The 19,945-nt window shown below is 39.0% G+C and overlaps 1 protein-coding gene across 2 annotated transcripts in view; it reads right to left on the reverse strand.

Annotated features, from left to right (window-relative positions):
• The window catches only part of slc24a3 (solute carrier family 24 member 3), a 214,649-nt gene that overhangs the window by 12,631 nt on the left and 182,073 nt on the right, over positions 1–19,945 (reverse strand). For both annotated transcript variants that reach the window (XM_060926057.1, XM_060926059.1), the window contains exons 7-14: positions 9,246–9,320; positions 6,149–6,174; positions 4,734–4,787; positions 2,908–3,035; positions 2,596–2,756; positions 1,102–1,375; positions 846–1,012; positions 649–763 (exon numbers count right to left, since the gene is read on the reverse strand). In XM_060926057.1, coding sequence (XP_060782040.1) covers positions 649–763; positions 846–1,012; positions 1,102–1,375; positions 2,596–2,756; positions 2,908–3,035; positions 4,734–4,787; positions 6,149–6,174; positions 9,246–9,320 — 1,000 coding nt within the window. The remainder of the gene's footprint in view (positions 1–648; positions 764–845; positions 1,013–1,101; positions 1,376–2,595; positions 2,757–2,907; positions 3,036–4,733; positions 4,788–6,148; positions 6,175–9,245; positions 9,321–19,945) is intronic.

The raw sequence follows: 19,945 nt of genomic DNA on the forward strand, positions 1-19,945 counted from the left end.
TCCTTTATTCTGTTGAGCTCCTCTCAGCTGCTCATGTGTGCACTCTGCTCAAACTCATTATCTTGTAGATAGCTAACTAGATGTGCTGAATCTCTCAGTGTCACTTTGTTTGTATAGCTGCATTGCAATCTGGAATTTTGAGTCGAACATTTGCTGTCTTTACTACTGCTATGTTGGATTTCTCGTTCATATGACATCACTGGAAAATGGTAAGAAAATAAATTCTTGTTCTCTTGTTTTTAGGCTCCTACAGTAAAACCTCCCTGTTATCCATTATGTTTAAGATAACTGATTTTATTCCCCCACCTATTAAATTCCATTATACCTGCACCAGCATTGTAAATGTGCTAGCAATATCCCCCTGTGGTGTCACTGTGACAAACCAACCACTTCTCACAGGAACAGTGAAAATACATCAACCAACAAATTAGCACCAGAATCACTAACACTAAGCACATCACGAATATTTCACCATAAAAATATTTGTGCTTCAGGATGGACATTTCCTTTAACGATTAACAAAGGACTATGAATATTTTAGAAAGAAAGCAAACGTGAGAGTGTGGAAGTGTGCTATGCCTGAGACAGTTGGTCGATATAACCAGTTTTGAGAATTTGTTGACTACTTTTGGTCCGTCTTGTGCCTACCTTGTCGTGCCACTATAAGGCTCGCCATGCAGTCAGGGACACTGGTGCCTGCAGCCAAAAATGTAATTCCCATGATGACATCTGGGATGCCCAGAGTGAAGCCAATGACTGTCACCTGGACAGAGCCACAAGAACAGCATCAAGTATTTTGGGGAGAAAAATAATCAAACAAAAATAAAGGAAGTAGATGCTCTTACCATCCACACCATGATGTAAGAGAAGCCAGCGATCCAGAGTGTGGAGGTGATGAAGGTGACCATGAACCAGCGCTCCCAGCGAGGTGAGGCACAGTTGGGCACCGTGAAGAAAAGCATCAGACTCAGCGGCCATGCCAACAGCCACTTCACCTTATTGCACATGCCCCCTGTGCGCACACGTGCACACACAGATCAATGAATAGTAGAAGATGCCATTATATATGCTTCTGTGATTAATCAGGTCATTAGAAGCTACCTGGGCAGTGGAAAGGAACAAAAGGTCCTTCGTTCTCATCTTCTTCCTCCTCTTCTTCTTCATCGTTCTCATTGTTCTCATTATCCTCGTTCTCATTCTCTGTATCAGTGCCAGGATCTGCTCCTCGTGTGTCGTCATCACGATGCCCATTCCTCCATGTATTCGGGCCTCGCTCTACACTCACAATGCCGTTCTCCATTGTACGCCTTACAGGAAATTTGACTGTCACCTCTGAATCCCCATTACTGAAATGACCGTTGATGAGACGCTGCCTCTGTAAACATGCACAAAACACACACTGATTTACTGCCATCCTACCCATCACAACGCGCATCATGCTACTTACTTCTTTTTACAATAGGTTTAGATGATTCATTAATTTTTAGGCTTGTTTGATTCACATTCTCTCTTCATGCTGAGTTAAAATGTAGCTGTTTATATTTGCCATTTCCTCAGCATGTGTCTGTGTGCAAACAGAAGTATATGTGTCAAAGATGAGACATCTTTTTGCACTGTTGGCAGTTCACTTTATAGAACATGATTAATAAATATTACAGAATATCATCACACAAACAAATATTTTTACAGAAAAATATGTATTCGAGAAAAAAAATGGAAACTTTCTCTTAAATTGTTTTTGGAAGAATTTTGCTTTACAGAATTGGCTAAACATTCACATAGTACTGAAAATCTGTAAAAATGTATAATGGATTTAAAAATTCTTTTTTCACGTATTCATATTTGGATGAAAAACACAGTAAAACCCTATATGAAGCCAACTCCACTTTAGATTTTGATTGAATGGAAAATTGAAACTGTTGAATAGTAAGCAGTAACAGGCGTTCAAATGACATCAGGTACCTGATACACTCAGAGATGCAATTAGACAAATAAATGTATGTACACATACAGTATACAATGTATTCCTTAAATTATGTATTCCTCTATAAAATAATCCATCCATCCATCCATTATCCGTTACCGCTTATCCTGTGCAGGGTTGCAGGCAAGCTGGAGCCTATCCCAGCTGACTACGGGCGAAAGGCGGGGTACACCCTGGACAAGTCGCCAGGTCATCGCAGGGCTGACACACAGACACAACCATTCACACTCACATTCACACCTACGGTCAATTTAGAGTCACCAATTAGCCTAACCTGCATGTCTTTGGACTGTGGGGGAAACCGGAGCACCCGGAGGAAACCCACGTAGAGTCGGGAAGAACATGCAAACTCCACACAGAAAGGCCCCCATCGGCCAATGGGCTTGAACCCAGAACCTTCTTGCTGTGAGGCGACAGTGCTAACCACTACACCACCGTGCCGCCCCTTCTATTAAATAATGTATTCCTTAAATTATTAGTAACAAGTATTACAGTAACATGGTGAAATATAATTGTACATTTTCTAAATAAAAAATTAAAAAATAACCCACAGATGTGTTGAATAAATTCATTCATAACTGGGAAAAAGTGTGTATGTGTGTGTTCCTGACCTCCATGATGAGCATGCGGGAGGCCATGGTAAGTCGGGTGCGTGGAGAAAAGTGACTAGTGATCATGATTCTCATGCCAGCTTCAGAGAAGGAGAGCTGGTGTGGGTACGCAGACAGTAACTCATCCACCATCAGTACTGACGGCTTCCTGTGGAAATTCACTACAAACAAAAGAAAACATTACCACGTTATACACATCCATCCTCCTTAACCTTTACTCAAACATTACAGTATATCTTTACTTAATGACATTATTTTAACTAATTTTTATGAATAAATTAAGGGATTTTTTATATTTGCTCTTCTTATTACCTTTTTTGAGTAGCACAGCTGTAGCATCACATCCATCATCAAGGTCTGTGCTGCTTGCCGTACCATTTCCCAGGTTTGTAGCTTTCTTCTTCCTCCGCTCAAAGTAGTGCAACACGTACGAGTTACATCTGATTGACATAGCAATGATCAATGACTAAACATACAGACATTTCTGCAACAAAACTTATTATACAGTGGTGCTTGAAAGTTTGTGAACCCTTTAGAATTTTCTGTATTTCTGCATAAATGAGACCTAAAACATCATCAGATTTTCACACAAGTCCTAAAAGTAGATAAAGAGAATGCAGTCAAACAAATGAGACAAAAATATTATACTTGGGCATTTATTTATTGAGGAAATGATCCAATATTACATATCTGTGAGTGGCAAAAGTATGTGAACCTTTGCTTTCAGTATCTGGTGTGACCCCCTTGTGCAGCAATAACTGCAACTAAACCTTTCCGGTAACTGTTGATCAGTCCTGCACTCCGGCTTGGAGGAATTTTAGCCCATTCATCCATACAGAACAGCTTCAACTCTGGGATGTTGGTGGGTTTCCTCACATGAACTGCTCGCTTCAGGTCCTTCTGCAACATTTCGATTGGATTAAGGTCAGGGCTTTGACTTGGCCATTCCAAAACATTAACTTTATTCTTCTTTAACCATTCTTTGGTAGAATGACTTGTGTGCTTAGGGTCGTTGTCTTGCTGCATGACCCACCTTCTCTTGAGATTCAGTTCATGGACAGATATCCTGACATTTTTCTTCAGAATTCGCTGGTATAATTCAGAATTCATTGTTCCACCAATGATGGCAAGCTGTCCTGACCCAGATGCAGCAAAACAGGCCCAAACCATGATACTACCACCACCATGTTTCACAGATGGGATAAGGTTCTTATGCTGAAATGTAGTGTTTTCCTTTCTCCAAACATAATGCTTCTCATTTAAACCAAAAAGTTCTATTTTGGTCTCATCCAGCCACAAAACATTTTTCCAATAGCCTTCTGGCTTGTCCACGTGATCTTTAGCAAACTGCAGACAAGCAGCAAATGTTCTTTTTGGAGAGCAGTGGCTTTCTCCTTGCAACCCTGCCATGCACACGATTGTTGTTCAGTGTTCTCCTGATGGTGGACTCATGAACATTAACATTAGCCAATGTGAGAGAGGCCTTCAGTTGCTTAGAAGTTACCCTTGGGTCCTTTGTGACCTCGCCGACTATTACATGCCTTGCTCTTGGAGTGATCTTTGTTGGTCGAGCACTCCTGGGGAGGGTAACAATGGTCTTGAATTTCCTCCATTTGTACACAATCTGTCTGACTGTGGATTGGTGGAGTCCAAACTCTTTAGAGATGTAACCTTTTCCAGCCTGATGAACATCAACAATACTTTTTCTGAGGTCCTCAGAAATCTCCTTTGTTCGTGCCATGATACACTTCCACAAACGTGTTGTGAAGATCAAACTTTGATAGATCCCTGTTCTTTAAATAAAACAGGGTGCTCACTCACACTCATTGATTGAAAACACCTGACTCTAATTTCACCTTCAAATTAACTGCTAATCCTAGAGATTCACATACTTTTGCCACTCACAGATATGTAATATTGGATCATTTTCCTCAATAAATAAACAACAAAGTACAATATTTTTGTCTCATTTGTTTAACTGGGTTCTCTTTATCTACTTTTAGGGTTTGTGTGAAAATCTGATGATGTTTTAGGTCGTATTTATGCAGAAATATAGAAAATTCTAAAGGGTTCACAAACTTTCAAGCACCGCTTTATCTCTTAATTAGACTTTGTTCAAAAAAGACCAATAAACTTACTTCATTATTAAAATGTAAACCAGGTACATCAAAATCAGGACAAGAGATTCCCACCTTTAAAATGCAACACACAACCTTCGATTAAAATATAAATACATCTTTTTCGCACTAATTAATTATATCATTCCAAGATATAACTGAAAAACATAATGGGAAGAAACAAGAAACAGTCAAAAGTTTGAATACACCTTCTAAATCAATGGTTTTTCTTTATTTTTAATAATTAAATACACTTCATGTCTTAAAGTAAATGATGAATGTCGTTCCTCTTTCCTTAGTTGAGCGGTTCTTGACATGATTACTACAGTTGTGGAATAGGGCTGTTTACTGTATTTTTATTATTTACTGTTGATCTCAAATGCATTAAGAGGGCAAGAAATTGCAGTAATTAACTTTTGATGAGGCACAACTGTTAAAGGAATACTCCAGAGTGAAATGCTTTCTAGGTCTATTTTTGCATTATTGGGAGTGCATACGTTGAGTTGCTACCACAATCACGTCAATCGGATGTGTTTTGAGAAAACTAGTTTTTTTGCGATTTCAACCGGAAAGCGCTAACACGGCAGTGTGCGGGACATGTCTTTTTGCCGATACAAAACTCTAGTTTTAAAACCATTGCAAAGCTCAAAACAACATGACAGTTCTGTGGAAGTGAGTAGAGGGTTCCTACAAACAAAACGAAGTGTCCCTGGCTCTGCAAGTGCACGGATAGAGTGTGTAGAAGAGTAAATACAAAGCCAGTGACCTTACCTGAATTTGGTCTTCTCCAGACGCTATCTTCATGGGACAGTATGGCACTCGACTTTTACGGACTGTCCCATGAAGATAGCGTCTGGAGAAGACCAAATTCAGGTAAGGTCACTGGCTTTGTATTTACTCTTCTATACACTCTATCCGTGCACTTGCAGAGCCAGGGACACTTCGTTTTGTTTGTAGGAACCTTCTACTCACTTCCACAGAACTGTCATGTTGTTTTGAGCTTTGCAATGGTTTTAAAACTAGCGTTTTGTATCGGCAAAAAGACATGCCCCACACACTGCCGTGTTAGCGCTTTCCGGTTGAAATCGCAAAAAAACTAATTTTCTCAAAACACATCCGATTGACGTGATTGTGGTAGCAACTCATGTTTATGTATTTATATATATATATATATATATATATATAAAAAACACTTTTTACCACATAATTCCATATGTGTTCCATCTGTTATTTCATAGTTTTGATGTCTTTAATGTTGTTCTACAATGTAGAAAATAGTCAAAATACAGAAAAACCTATGAATGAGTAGGGGTGTCCAAACCTGTGACTGGTACTGTATATGACAATGTGAAGCATGAAGTTAATGCACCAGTTTGAAATTTACAAAAGGGATAAAATATTTTCCTGAAGTTAATGACCATATGAACCTGACTCACCATGTAACCTTCTCATCGTAGATAAACTGGAAAAAGAAAGAAAATGTTGTTTATACTGGATATACTGGAGAAATCAAATACAGTGTGTTTAAAAAAATTTGATATTATTTGAGATGTAAATATCCCAGAAACTACAACTCCAATTCCAAAAAAGTTGGGATACTATGTAAACTGTAAATAAAAACAGAATGCGATAATTTGCAAATCATAGAAACCCTATATTTAATTGAAAATAGTACAAAGACAACATATCAAATGTTAAAAGTGAGAAATTTTATTGTTTTTTGAAAAATGTATGCTCATTTTGAATTTGATGTCAGCAACATGTTTCAGATAAGTTGGGACAGGGGTAACAAAAGACTGGAAAGTGTAATGCTAAACAAACAAACAAAAAAAACCTAATTTGGTTAATTGGCAACAGGTCAGTAAGAAGATTGGGTATAAAAAGAGCATCCCAGAGAGGCGGAGTCTCACAGAAGTAAAGATGAGGAGGGGTTCACTGCTCTATGAAAGACTGTGTGGGCAAACAGTGCAATAATTTAAGAATAACGTTCCTCAATATTAAATTGTAAAGAATTTGGAGATCACATAATCTATGGCACATAACATCATTAAAAGATTCAGAGAATCTGGAGAAATCTCTGTATGCAAGAGACAAGGCTGAAAACTGACATTGGATGCCTGCGATCTTCAGGCCCTCAGGCGACACTGCATTAAAAGCAGACACGTGTCTGTAGTGGAAATCACTGTATGGGCTCAGGAACACTCCAGAAAACCATCGTCTGTGAAAACAGTTCATTACTGCATCCACAAATGCAAGTTAAAACCAGATATAAACAATATCCAGAAACACCGCCACCTTCTCTGGGCCCGAGCTCTTTTATGATGGACTGAGGCGAAGTGGAAAATTGTCCCCACGGTCTGACGAATCAAAGGTAGAAATTCTTTTTAGAAATCATGGACATCACGTCCTCCAGGCTAAAGAGGAGAGGGACCATCCGACTGATCAGTGCACAGTTCAAGAGCCAGCATCTGTGATGGTATGAGGGTGCATTAGTGCACATGACATGGGTAGCTTGTACAGTACATCTGGGAAGGCATTATTAATGCTGAATGATGTATACACATTTCAGAACAATATGCTGCCATCCAGACAAAATATTTTTCAGGGAAGGCCTTCCTTCTTTCAGCAAAACAATGCCAAACCGCTTTCTGCACATAATAAAACTGCATGGCGCTGTAATAAAAGAGTCCAGGTGCTAAACTGGCCTGCTTGCAGTCCAGACCTAGTCTGGTTAACACCAGACCATATCACAAGTGAAATATGGTCTGGAATCCGCCTATTGAATTTCTCGTAGGGGAGGTGTGGTTTACGATTGTCAACGGCCGTTTATTGGACGTTGCGAATGTCTATCATTTGGTGTATACGTAGCCCATGGCCAATCATGGCAGTTGTACCTGGTGACGTAGTTAGAGCGACGAAGAAGACGAAGAGGCGAAGAAGAGAAGGAAAGAGAAAGAGAAGGCAAAACAAAAATAGGAAAACAATGGCACCGAACAATTACTGCCGTTTGTGCAAGACAAAGCTTGATCGAAAGTTTGGTTCGTATCGCTCGCCGCCATGTTAAATGTGATCCGTAAACAGTCCCAAATAAACTACAAGCTTCCGTTTGTCGAGTAGTACGCGTCAACGTCTTTCCACCCCTCCCCACTCTCTGATTGGCTCCCTAACTCAGGCGAGCCTTTAGACCATAGTTTCCATGCTGTCTTTTCAGATCGGAACGATTGTGCAAAGACTTCCCAGGCTAGTCCAGACCTGTCTCCCATTTAAAACATTTGGCGCATTATGAAGCGCAAAATACAGCAAAGGAGACCCCGAACTGTTGAGCAACTGAAATTGCATATCAGGCAAGAATGGGACATTTCTCTTTCCAAACTATAGCAATTGGTCTCCTCAGTTCACAGACGTTTACAGAGTGTTGTTAATAGTAGAGGTGATGCAACACAGTGGTAAACATGCCCCTGTCCCAACTTTTTTGAAATGTGTTACTGACATCAAATTCAAAATAAGCATATATTTTCAAAGAACAATAAAGTATCTCAGTTTCAACATTTGATATGTTGTCTTTGTACTATTGTCAATGAAATATAGGGTTTCTGAGATTTGCAGATGATCACAATCTGTTTTTATTTACAGTTTACACAGCATCCCAACTTTTTTGGTATTGGGGTTGTAAATAGTCTAGGCAAATGAAACTGAACAGGCTTAATGTTGAGCAATATACGATTTATTCCTCAAAATCTGAATGAGAAATTCAAACGTATGTGAATTCCATGAACGATTTCACAAATTTTCAATACGCGCGCTGTCTGAGACACGGCACTCTAACAAAAAAAACGCCTTTTCTTTTCCAGTGAATGGTATTTCTATACCTAAAAAGATAAAAACAAAAAACATTAAACATAAAATTTTGACCTGTTTCCACACATGCTGTTAAAATTTGAGGTCAATTGTATGATAATTGGCAAAGTTATTAGGTTGTGAAATGATATTAAATTTTTTGGACCACCCTGTACATTGACCTAAATTTATCACCAGGGGGCAGTAATACACAACATTCTCAAACATTTTTGAAGATAAATAACTATAACTATAAATGCCCACTAGAACTTTCATTCTCTTTTATAAAGAGAGATGACAGAAGAAATTCTGGTTGAAACATGCACAGATGCACACTTGGCCAGTACAAACAGTACGGTCACGCAGTTACCACAATTATGTAGTTTAACGAAACGTAATTGTACTTGTGTTCAACTCATTTGCAGTGCTAATTAACTGCTTATACAACACAATGCAAGTGTGAAATAAGTATAATGAACTCAGTACTTCAGATCAACACTGGGATGTGTATATAACAAGATACGTGAAAGTGTTTGCTTTGCTTGACTCCAGCTACCATGCTGTGTGTGTAAATAAGAGGCGTGTAGTGGAGGTTATGGACCCCCAGGGAAAGCTGCTTGCTTCTCTTCTCTTGCTGTGTGAGAAGAGTCACAGGCTTCAGAGGAGCACGAGCAACCACTTGGAGCCTCTACTCACCACGATCAGAGTGGCCACTGAGACAGTGTAGTACATGGAGTCCCTCATTAGAGTCCAGTAGGAGAGACGCACGGCCTGCACACCGAGGAAAGACGATGAAGGAAGAGAGAGTGAGAATGGAGCGAGCATCAATGAGCTCCAGAGAACTGAGAGCAAAAGTAACATAATGACTCATTTCATCTTTCTTTATGAGCTCATATAGCAGATGAAAAAGGTTTTGATCTTATATGATATTTCTACATATTAATTTGAAAAATCCTATCTTATGATATTTCTACATATATTAATTTGCTGTTGCATGTTTACTTTTCAAACTATATTCATTTTGACAAGTCCTTTTTTCATGCATTATGATTCTTAATTTTTACTCATATATCTGTCTGTATGAGCAGCGGCACAGTGGTGTAGTGGTTTGCACTGTCGCCTCACAGCAAAAAGGTTCAGGGTTTGAACCCCACGGTCGACAGGGGCCTTTCTGTGTACTGTTTGCATGTTCTCCCCATGTCTGTGTGGGTTTCCTCCCACAGTCCCAAGACATGCAGATTAGATAAAATACCCAGCCACTGGGGTTGCACAAGCCAGTGCGTACTTGGTGCCGGTCCCAAGCCTGGATAGACTGGGGAGGGTTGCGTCAGGAACTGCATCCGGTGTAAAACCTGTACCAAATCAAATATGTGGAAGAGATCTGCTGTGGTGACCCCTAACGGGAGCAGCCAAAAGAAGATCTCTGTATGAGATCAATTTGCTTGAGTGAGTAACTGAGTGCGTGTGTGGGTGTACATAGTTAAATATCACATCAAAATCATGTTTGAACATACAGTCCTTCCTGCCTACCTTTAAAGGATAAATCTACCCTGAGTGACTTGCAAATCTTCATAATTAATGTGAAGATTTATTTTGCAATGAAACTGAGGTGATGTTTTAAAGTTTAATCTGCCTTCATTGACATGCCAGTCTTTTTTATTTTCAACAATTTCCAAAATTTCCCACAATGCTATTCAACTAGGTGCTGATTGTGGCACCAAATAGTATTTCGACCTGGCTTCGGCTTTACCTAAAGAGACCAGTGCAGCAGCGCTTTAGTCCTTTCGTCTTTTCCCCCTCTCACATCCTCATCTGTGTGCATGTGTGTACAAGCATGTATTTCTCATTAATGACAGAACGTTCCAGGAAAATGATGCATCAGAAAAGAAGCCCTTGCTCTTTTGTTTTTAAGAGCTAACAGCAAAACTTGACCCTGTGAAATCTGAGATACGAGACATGAGATAGGTAAATTTTTTTCTCTTATTAAACACAATTGTAACTGTCCCTCTGTGACGCAAGTGTGGCAGACAACTGCAGCATTCTCACGAGAACAAAAATAAAGCACCAGGCAACAAACTAACACCCGAATCACTCAGCACATCCCAATTATTTAAATAGTAAAAGATATTTAATGTGTTTAGGGTGGAGTTTGCTTTTAACCACCACGATCCGGTCCAGACCATATTAAACTAGATTCTGTGATTGCTTTGGCTTCTTTAAAGGATCTTGCCTGAAAGTGCAGAGAGACAGTCTGTCGATTGATAGGGAGAGAATAACGACCACATAAAGCCACAGTTCCGGTTGGGATCCGATAAGTGAAGGGAAGGAGCAGCTGTAAAAGTGTGTAATGCTGACGTAAGTAGTGCGCTTGCTATATAAAGCAGCAAAGTCAATGTTTAAGTGGCGGAAGTGGTGTGCCACGGCAACCCAGGTACTTTGTGCCGCTGTCAGCGTTGCCATGGCGACCACAGGTTGCATTGCAGTGGAAGGCTTTTAACAGCACACATGATGCACACTTGCTCAGCACTTCATACACCTTTGTTAGACAGTTCAATCTCTGTGAGGTCAGTTCTTTGTGTGTGTGTGTGTTTATCTTAATGAGTGTGCATGAGTGTGAATGAGAAGGAATGTGGCCAGGATGAGTAAGGACATGAGAAAGCAGGCCTCGGCACTTTAAATTGTTAAAAGATCAGGCAACATCCTGTTGTTTTCAAGTAAGGGAGAGAAAATATATACATCTGGTCATGAATACCACGGCAGAATATGTGGAGTGTCACAGAATACGAAAACTTATCACACTGCATATCCTATGTAGGACACTGGATAGAGAGTAGGAATGGAACCCAAATATGAATACACTATGTGCACACTATTCATTTTTTTCCAGGTTTTTTTTTTTGAGAAGAAAGATTGGCAGAAAGATGTACATGACCTCTCATTGAGATTAATATCGAGCATCCTTAGGATCATGGTTTGAGCTACTTTTTCATTCTCTCACAATAAAGGTTGGATTTAAAATGGTGTATTAGAGACATTGTAAATTTTAAAAAAGGAGATGAGCTAATATTCCAAGAAATTTACAAGATACAACTTGGATATTCTCTGTGATTATAAAGTCAAATTTGCAAAAAAAAAAAAATCAAACCAGAAACTCCAAAATTAAAAAGCCACAATTTTAAAAGAAAAAAAAAAATTGGGAAAAATAGTGTTTTTTGCAAGGTTGGATCAATGTCATCACACCATAAATGCCACAGCTTTGGCAAGAGTTATAGGGAATGAATGCAGTCTTTCCTCCTCGATCGCACAATATAAAACCATAAAGGGCTAAGAGATTTTCAACTGCATTTCCCAGAACGCACTGCAGCGAGGAAGTTGGGAAACATGTGATTGCTCATTGCACTTCCTAAATGCAATAGATGAATGTACAAACCACACAGGTTTGTTTATCAGTGTCTTTTTGTCTTAACTGTTTATAAATGTACAATTATTGTACAAGGGCAGGTTCCCGTTGCTTTTAGTGTGTGGATTCTTCTCATCTCCCCAAATTCCTGTTACTTTGAAAAGGTTGAGCTGAGAGTTATAGGAAATGCGGTCTTTCCTCCTTGATTGTGCAATATAAAAGAATAAAATATTAAAAGATTTGCGCCTACGTTTCTCAGAATGCACTGCAGCCAGGAAGCTGGGATGCATGAGAGTTTTTTTTTCTCATAAATTTAAGACTTCTTAATCTTGGAATTTTCGACTTTCTAATCTTGGAATTTCTGAGTTTTTTTCTCACAACTTTATAATTTTGGAGAATATCAGAGTTTTTTCTCCTAAATATATGACTTTAATCTTGTAAATTCTGAGGTTTTTTTTTCTCAGAATATTACTCACTGCCTCAGTTCCATTTTTTAACCTACAATGGCTCTAATATGCCATTATATGGAGTAGCGTTAATGCAAAAGTATTGAGAAGGAACACAAAAGCATTGGGAACAAATGCAAAAGTATTGTGAGGGAACACAAAATACCCCCATGGGGGCAGCCATGGCCTGAAGGTTAGAGAAGGAGCCTTGGGCCCAAAGCTTGCCAATTTGATTCCCGGGACTGGCAGGAAAAATGTGAGGAGGGTTGGGTGAATGAACAGCACTTCCCCCTCCCTCTGTATCATGGGTGAAGTGCCCAGGGGCGGAGCTAAGGGGTGGCCAGGGTGTGTGTGATCACCCCAGGGCACGCTTTGGCCCTGCCCTGGCCACCCCAGGGCCGGACAATAAAATTTATAAAACCAATATGTCCCACGAAATGTTAGTTCCGCCCGCTGGATTTTTGTTCCGCCTATTTGGTTTCTGCGGGGATGCATATTACCGTAGCACATAAACATTTCGCGCGTTCAAGCAGCAGGTGGTATCAGATAGTCATGCTCTAGTCTGACAACACAACAACCTACGAACTACGTGAACGTGCGATTAATTTGGGATGTAAGTTATTCATCTCTTATACTTTCTTAAAGTTTTCTCACTTTGTAGACATACAGTTACTGTACAATCCTGTCCTCAGACAATTCAGAGTTTCCAGAAATCTCCCGAGTTTCCAGAAATCTCCACTCTGCCCGGGGTTTTCGAAAGTATCCATTTTCAGTGACTGAAAACTTTGTTTACATGTAAATGCAACTGTACAGATAAATATGCGTCTTTATAGATATCCGGCTACAGTGGGATTTGTGCTGTGTGCACACAGATAGATACTAGATAGATAGAAAGCAAAACGTCGGTGGTTTTCGATTCTACGACTCAAAAGAGAAAATTACGTCAGCAAGTTAGCTGTCTGTAAATCACTTTGCTCACTCTAACCGTAGAATACAACTTTTAAAGTTAATGTTTGTCTGTTACATGAAAATATAGAGATGTTGTGTGTTACTGGTGGGAGTACACATTGATTAATAATTGTCACACTCATACATACACAACACTCATGCATTCTCTCAACACACACTCTCCCCCTACCCCCCCCTCTCTCACACACATCCCTCTCATGCACCACATTTCTATATTTACATGTAACACACTCACTCATACACAACACTTATGCACTCTCTTAACACACTGTCTATCTCACTCTCACACACACGCACACAATTTGTGCACTACATTTCTATATTTACATGTAACATTCATACACTCAACACAGACACACAACTCATGCACTAAATTTTTATATTTAAATGTAACACTCATGCACTGTCTTAACACTCTCTCTCTCTCTCATATATGAACACATACTTCACTCTCTTAACACACACCGTCTTTCTCTCACTCACTATAAGATACAACTCATGCACTCTCAACACACACCCTCTCTTACACACACACCACTCATGCATGATGCACTACATTTCTACGTATATTTACATGTAACACACTCACTGGTATACACAACACTCGTGCACGCTCAACACACACTCACCCACACACCACCCATGCACTACATTTCTATATTCACGTATAACACACACAACACTCATGCACTCTGAACACTCTGAACATACACTCTCTTTCTCACACACACACACACACACACACACACACACACACACACACACACACACAACTTATGCACTTCATTTTTGTATTTACATGTAACATATCTTCACACACACACACAATTCGTATACTACAGCTCATCTATATCTACATGCAGTGCACATACTCCCCCCCCCCACACACACACCACTCATGCACTACACCTCATCTATGTCATGTTACATCAGTGCAACACTTTCACTCACTCACTCACAAACGCATTTTGTAATTCAACACATTGTTTGTACAGTATTTACAATAGACAATATCACAACATGTTGTGTTTACATATGTTATACGTATGAGTTAAGTATACAAGTATTTTCCTTTTCCTGAGCAAAGCACTCTTTATTCAAGCCTGACTAATATCCTTACTACTTCCCAGGTGCCTGGGACAGGTGATCTTTTAGTTTTTACTTTTGCATTTTAGTAGTTATCGTTAAAATCCTGATGCTTAACTAGAGTAAACAAGTTGGATGGTTTCTTTGTTTTGCAGATGCTTTATGTTACATAAATAAATTAATACATTAATTTCTGACCTCTTGGCTCACATGGGTTTTGTTCATGAGTTAGGCACCAGATATGCCACCAGATACATCAGAATACAAATCAAATCTAGCTAATTCAAAATTTCCCAGGGGAGGACCCCCAGACCCCCCCGTTTATTTAGTCACAGCATGGCCACCCCTTGTATATCCTTGGCCCCTCTTTGGCCACCCCATGTAAAAAATCCTGGCTACGCCCCTGGAAGTGCCCTTGAGCAAGGCACCTAACCCCCTACTGCTTCCCGGGCACTGTAGCATAGCTGCCCACTGCTCTGGGTATGTGTGTGTGCTCGTTGCTCACTTTTGTGTATTCACTACTTCAGATGGGTTAAATGCAGAGGAGGAATTTCACTGTGCTTGAGTGTGCATGTGACCAAATATTGGCTTCTTCTAAAAGTAGCTAAAAAAAAAAATCCCCACCATGACCCTTAGGGGGCTCCATAGACTAGAGGTGTACCTTAGGATGCAGCAACAACAAAGAATGCCAATGACATATTTTTCTTTTATACAGGTGAGTGCTTATATATGAAACTTATGGGACAAGAAAGACTGCATTTGTTAACATGAACGATGCATTTACAGCCCTTATTCATTCATTTTTAATTTGGCTACTAGTTTGTGTAGGTCAGAAACAGAATCAGCTAAGTTTGTTAGATGTCACAAGCAGGTATGAACAAAAATAAATAACTGCACAAGAAGGATCTCCATGCTCTTTAGTTTAGGCCATGCCTACTTTGTTTAAATGCAAATTCAGACACAGATATGAATATTGGAGCACTAAACAGATATAAACACAGAGAGTGGCATTGTACTACATTCGTAAGAGGCAGCCATGATGCCACAATGATCTGACTCAAAGAAACTACATACATAGTAGCCTCTCTAATATGGTTTACACACAGATGTGATAAACAATCATTTTACAGATGACTCATCGAGCAGGCTAATGTTGCTGCAGTATAGGCTGTGTGATGTGACTTTTTATCTCAATGCCTTACACACTTCTAGACACTACTACACACTTGCAGTATGAGAGCAGTATATGCTATTTACACTGTGACTATTTCAATGTCAGTGTTAATTAAAAGGGTCAGGAGAAATCCTTATTTCTGATTAAGCTAACAAGACTGCAATTGGTAGCGTCCCCTCACCGTCTCCTGCATAAAAACACACAGGACCACATGGGCGTGCCACGTGGACAGCACGGTGGTGTAGTGGTTAGCACTGTCGCCTCACAGTAAGAAGGTTTTGGGTTCGAGTCCAGTGGCTGGTGGGGGCCTTTTTGTGTGGAGTTTGCATGTTCTCCCCGTGTCTGTGTGGGTTTCCTCCGGGTGCTCCAGTTTTCCCCACAGTCCAAAGACATGCAGTTAGGCTAACGTGGGGCGGCTTTGGGCTGAAGTGCCCTTGAGCGAGGTACCTGACCCCTGACTGCTCCCTGGGTGCTCTGGTGTGGCTGCCCACTGATCTGGGTGTGTGCGCATGTGTTCACTGCTTCAGATGGGTTAAATGCAGAGGATGAATTTCACTGTGCTTGAAGTGTGCATGTGACAAATAAATGTTTCTTTGAAATGCACTTATAAACCGTAAACACCACAACTAAGCATATATTTGTAGCAATACTATTACTACAAATACTATGACTACAAATTAATAAAATAGTATTACTTTCAATACAGCCTTTGGAATTGCAACCAATCAAACTCTTGTAGAGTGAATCAGATTATTAAAATTTGATGGTAGTGTTTCTTGTTGCAAATGACCATGGTGGGGACAGATTCAGCTCGGATAACAGTGAAAAAAGAAAAGAATAAACAAAGATGGTACCAGGAAATAAGTAGGATATAGTAAAATGTTAAAATATGAAGGATACGTATACATTCCAAGCAGTGTGAAATGCTAGCAGGGGTACAGTAATAAGCTGAAATTTACAGCTTGGAACTTATCTAGCCTTGCTTTTCATGTTAGGCTGTGGTCACACTACAGCTTGCGATGCTTTGCGATGGGATGAAAATGAGGCATTTGGTAGCAATGCTTCCTTGCGCTTTGGGAAATATTCGCAAACCCATCTGCAAGTATTCGCTGCTTGGTTTGCCAACGAAAACATCGCCACCAAATTTCATGCGTGCACTGATATTTTTTTGCAACGTTTCTGGCCACTCAGGAGGCGGAGACACACCAACCCCCCCCCAAACTCTTAAAGCTCAGAGAACATTTCTTGTGCATCGCACGATTGGTGGTGATGCTACCAATTTTCATTGCCAAGTATTCACAAACCCATCACGAGCTATCATGTGACCAGGGCCTTAACTTTAGGACCACAATGGAAATAAGTGTTTTACAGTTTGTTGTGCTATCTTTGGTTTTAGTTTCATGTATTTAGTTCAATTGTACTTTAGTATATTGTCCTACTTGGATGTAATTTTTTACCTTAATAATCTTATCTATCTATCTATCTATCTATCTATCTATCTATCTATCTATCTATCTGACATGTTTATGTTAAAATAGTTTTCCTTTTTTGGCTCAGCCTTTGGCTGAAGCCTACAGAGGTACCTGTCTGTATGTGTATGTTTAACTGAGTTCGAGCATGTTTAAGAATGTAACTGGCGTGCCAACATCAGGTAGTGATTCCACAGTTCCAGTGTGGGGCCACTGCGTACTCACTATGTAAGCGTCATGTTATATAACCTCAGTTTGTGATGTAATCCTCTGTGGCTGAGTGGTCTAGAGCACTGTCTAGGAAAGGAACAGATTTTTCAATGTTGGTTCGAATCCTAGCACTGATGTATTTCTGAGCGGGTTTTTTTCTATTTATGTACCATAGCTTCTATCTCCCAATCAGACAAAGGCTGAGCTCAGACCTGCAGTACTAATGTAGGAGGTAAACTAGAGTAAGAAAATTACCAAGAATGCCAGTGTCCATATTCTCTCTAAATGGTAAATTGCATGAGGGTTGCTGTGTACTTACTAATGTACATCATTCGGACACTAGTACTACAGTGCACTGTGGAATTATTTGAGTATATTAGATATTCTCCATTATGCTTTTGAACACAAGTACAAAATGCCAGAAAATCCAAAATAGTGCACTATATAGTGAATAGGGTGCAGTTTCAGATATACCTAATACAGTTTAGCTTAATACCGATCTGTTGACCTTCCTCAGTCAGCTTTCTATGTAAACTGTGCAGTCAGTCTGGGTGTGTTTTGCTGTGTCCGAAATCACTCACTCATTCACTACTCCCTACTCACTATATAGGGAATTACTACAGTATATAGTGAACTCAATGGTATGGTACATGGTGAAGAAATATCTTGGTATTTCTAATGATCTCTCTTGCTTTAGCCCCATTTGGGGCAATACAGATTTCAAACCAGGAAGATTGGACGCAGGCTTTAAAAGCTGGGCTGATAAAGGGATAAGGGCCATACATAATTTGTACTCTTCAAACAAACTCATGTCCTTTGAAGAAATTGTTAATAAATTTAATATACCTAAAAATCACTTCTTTAAATACTTACAAATAAGAAATTTTATATTTGTAGCTCAAAATAATACTTTAGACATGCCAACAATAAACAACCTAGAGAAAGAAATGTTAAGTGATTGTTATGCGAGAGGCTTAATTTCACATTTATACAGAATTATGATAGCAGGGTCACAAGAATCGTCAATTACTAAATTAGAAGCCTGGAAAAAGGACCTAAAAGAAGATTTGTGCACAGCAGACTGGACAGAGGCATGTAAGGAAGCTCAAACTCAAACAATAAGTGTAAGATTGAAACTACTACAATATAAGTGGTTGATGCGGACTTACATAACTCCATCTATTCTACACAAGTACAATGACGATATACCTGATACTTGTACAAAATGCAACAAATTTAAAGGTGATTTCTATCATTGTATATGGGAATGTGAACACATAATGTCATTCTGGGAGGGGCTGAGAGATATGATAAATAAGATAACAGGTATAAATTTAACATTATCAGCAAAAGTGTTTGTCATGCACTTATATCCTCTCGAAGTGACATTGGGAAGAAGGGAATATATTTTTCTTGACATGTGTTTGTTACAAGCAAAACGTTTAATTGCTTTATTCTGGAAAAGAATTCAAGCACCAAATGTGAATGATTGGTTGAAAGAAATGGCAAATAATATGGTCATGGAGAAAATAACATATATAGTGAAAGGTAAAGGCAGTAAATTTGAGGAGATATGGTACCCATTTTTAGCCTTTCTGGAAAAAGATGGAGGCAATGGAACACCAGATGTGAATAATACAGACACCAATTGAGAAGCTTTTTTTATTTTTTTTTTTATTTTTTAATTTTAATTTATTTTATTATTATTATATATTTTTGTATTTATTTTTAATAATGTATGTATTAACGAGGTTTTTAATTAGTTATTATTTGTTTTCGGTTTAGTTCTTTCTGTCATTTGAATTTGGTTTATGTTAAACTTTAAAGGTTTTTTTTTGTATTGTCTTATATATTGTCTTTGTTCAAATGTAAGTATACCAATGTTAAAACTCAATAAAAATATTTGGAAAAAAAAAACAAAAAAATATAGTGAACTCAATGATAAAATGGAAAAAAGCAAAAAAAACCAAAAACAAACACCAACATGTTCGGACACGACTGTCGTGCCGTTATTTACATCATTAGTGTCGCACAAGTAAAACGTGCTAGATCAGTCGGCTGCTGGGTTTTCAAAATAATAAATACATGCATGTATTTTTGTGATAAATACATATTATACTGAGCATATTTCCCACATTAATAAATACAAAGTACTTTGTGTCTGCTGCATCTTTCAGTTCTTTTAAATCAAGGCTGAATACTTTCTTCTTTGCCGCTGCCTTTTATTAAATCAAATTTGAGGCTTTTGATTAATTCCTCGCTCTGCACTGTAACTTTTATTCTTGTATTTTATCTCTCATTCTATTTTAGATTATTTTCTATTCTCTTACTATTTTTAATTGTACTTGAATGTCCATTTATAATGTGCTTCTTCCTCCATCCATTTACCCCAACACACTTTTTTTTCTTTCAGTGCAACCACAATGCATGATGGTATATATTGCTTGGTTAGTGACCATCGATTGTACACTACTTTTCATGCTGCGTTGTGGGATACTTTGAGTGCACTATTTAGGGTGTAATAATTCTCACTATACATTCGGACAGCACTACAAAATGGCAAACTCACTATATAGTCCACTATTACTGGGTTTCATGTGACGTCACATCCGCCTCATTACTTATTCAAAACTTTAGCTGGT

The sequence above is a fragment of the Neoarius graeffei genome, chromosome 7 (genome assembly GCF_027579695.1).
Source record: "Neoarius graeffei isolate fNeoGra1 chromosome 7, fNeoGra1.pri, whole genome shotgun sequence".
Lineage (NCBI taxonomy): Eukaryota > Metazoa > Chordata > Actinopteri > Siluriformes > Ariidae > Neoarius > Neoarius graeffei.